Genomic DNA, 1,929 nt, shown 5'->3' with positions numbered 1-1,929 from the left:
ATACATATATATACACACACGGCCATATACATATATACACATGTACAAAATTCATACTATCTGCCTTTATTCATTCCCATCGCCACCCCGCCACACATGAAAATGAAAACACCTTCCCCCCGCATGTGCGCGAGGTAGAGCTAGGAAAGAACAACAAAGGCCACATTCGTTCACACTCAGTCTCTAGCTCTCATGTATAATGCACCGAAACCACAGCTTCCTTTCCACATCCAGGCCCCACAGAACTTTCATGGTTTACCCCACACGCTTCATATGCCCTGGTTCAATCCATTGACAGCACGTCGACCCCGGTATACTACATCGTTCTAATTCACTCTATTCCTTCCACGTCTTTCACCCTCCTGCATGTTCAGGCCCCGATCACTCAAAATCTTTTTCACTTCATCTTTCCACCTCCAATTCGGTCTTCCACTTCTCGTTCCCTCCACCTCCGACACATATATCCTCTTTGTGAATTTTTCCTCACTCATTCTTTCCATGTGACTAAACCATTTCAAAACACCCTCTTCTGCTCTCTCAACCACACTCTTTTTATCACCACACATCTCTCTTACCCTTACATTACTTACTCGATCAAAACACCTCACACCACATATTGTCATCAAACATCTCATTTCCAGCACATCCAACCTCCTCCGCACTACTCTATCTATAGCCTACGCCTCGCAACCATATAACATTGTTGGAACCACTATTCCTTCATATATACCCATTTTTGCTTTCCGAGAGAATATTCTCGATTTCCAAAAATTCTTGAGCGCTCCCAGAACTTTCGCCCCCTCCCCCACCCTATGATTCACTTCCTCTTCCATGGTTCCGTCCGCTGCCAAATCCACTTCCAGATATCTAAAACACTTCTCTTCCTCCAGTTTTTTTCTATTCAAACTTACCTCCCAGTTGACTCGTCCCTCAACCCTACTGTCCCTAATAACCTTGTTCCTATTCACATTTACTCTGAGCTTTCTTCTATATATACATATATACATTTCTTTCTTTTTCTTTTAAACTATTCGCCATTTCCCGCGTTAGCGAGGTAGCGTTAAGAACAGAGGACTGAGCCTTTTTTGGAATATCCTCAACTGGCCCCCTCTGTTCCTTCTTTTGGAAAATGAAAAAAAAAAAAGAGAGGGGAGGACTTCCAGCCCCCCCGCTCCCTCCCCTTTTAGTCGCCTTCTACGACACGCAGGTATTACGTGGGAAGTATTCTTAATCCCTATCCCCAGGGATAACATATATATATATATATATATATATATATATATATATATATATATATATATATATATATATATATATATATATATATATATATATATACCGGGGAATTGGGCGTAATTTTAAACTCTGAGACATTGTTTTATAAAACAGGAAAGAGGATGAAGCTGGATTCATGTAAAGGCTTTGAAAAAGGAGTCATTTGATATTACAGAATCGAAGAAATAGCTCATTAGAGCGGAAGGTGGAACCAAGGAAAGGGAAGCTACCTCAAAATGCACAATTGTTGCCATTTTATTGCAGTTCATTTTCGGTATACAGAGAAGTAATCAATAGGATGGTGCTTCCCAGCCCCACTAACTTCATACAACTGATGAACTTACTTATCTTAGTTTCCAGATAAGACCGATGGTGCACTCTCATGCATAACTAATCAGAGAGAATATATTTTTCCAAAATAAAGAAAAGAACAGAACAAAACCAGCCGAAGCAGGTAATTACGAAGAGGCCCTGCATGTGGTCTATGCTGAGGGGAATGACACCGTCTGCCTTAGCCACCTGGTCACTGTCACTGCTGTCCTCATCACTGCCGTACTTCTGAAAATGAGACATAAAAGATATCTTAACATGTTTTCTAAGATATGTTATAATTTTGAACAAAATAGCTCTTCCCAATATTACAGGTAACACTTT

At 40.5% G+C, this 1,929-nt stretch overlaps 1 protein-coding gene across 1 annotated transcript in view; it reads right to left on the bottom strand.

Annotated features, from left to right (window-relative positions):
* Positions 1-1,522: 1,522 nt before the first annotated feature.
* Positions 1,523-1,929, bottom strand: part of LOC139746814 (ionotropic receptor 21a-like) — a 179,106-nt gene continuing 178,699 nt past the window's right edge. Inside the window, exon 12 of the mRNA XM_071658394.1 lies at positions 1,523-1,833. Within this exon, the coding sequence (XP_071514495.1) occupies positions 1,666-1,833 (168 nt within the window). The 3' untranslated portion in view covers positions 1,523-1,665. The remainder of the gene's footprint in view (positions 1,834-1,929) is intronic.

The sequence above is a fragment of the Panulirus ornatus genome, chromosome 5 (genome assembly GCF_036320965.1).
Source record: "Panulirus ornatus isolate Po-2019 chromosome 5, ASM3632096v1, whole genome shotgun sequence".
Taxonomy (NCBI): Eukaryota; Metazoa; Arthropoda; class Malacostraca; order Decapoda; family Palinuridae; genus Panulirus; species Panulirus ornatus.
This window is presented reverse-complemented; position numbering and strand designations above follow the sequence as displayed.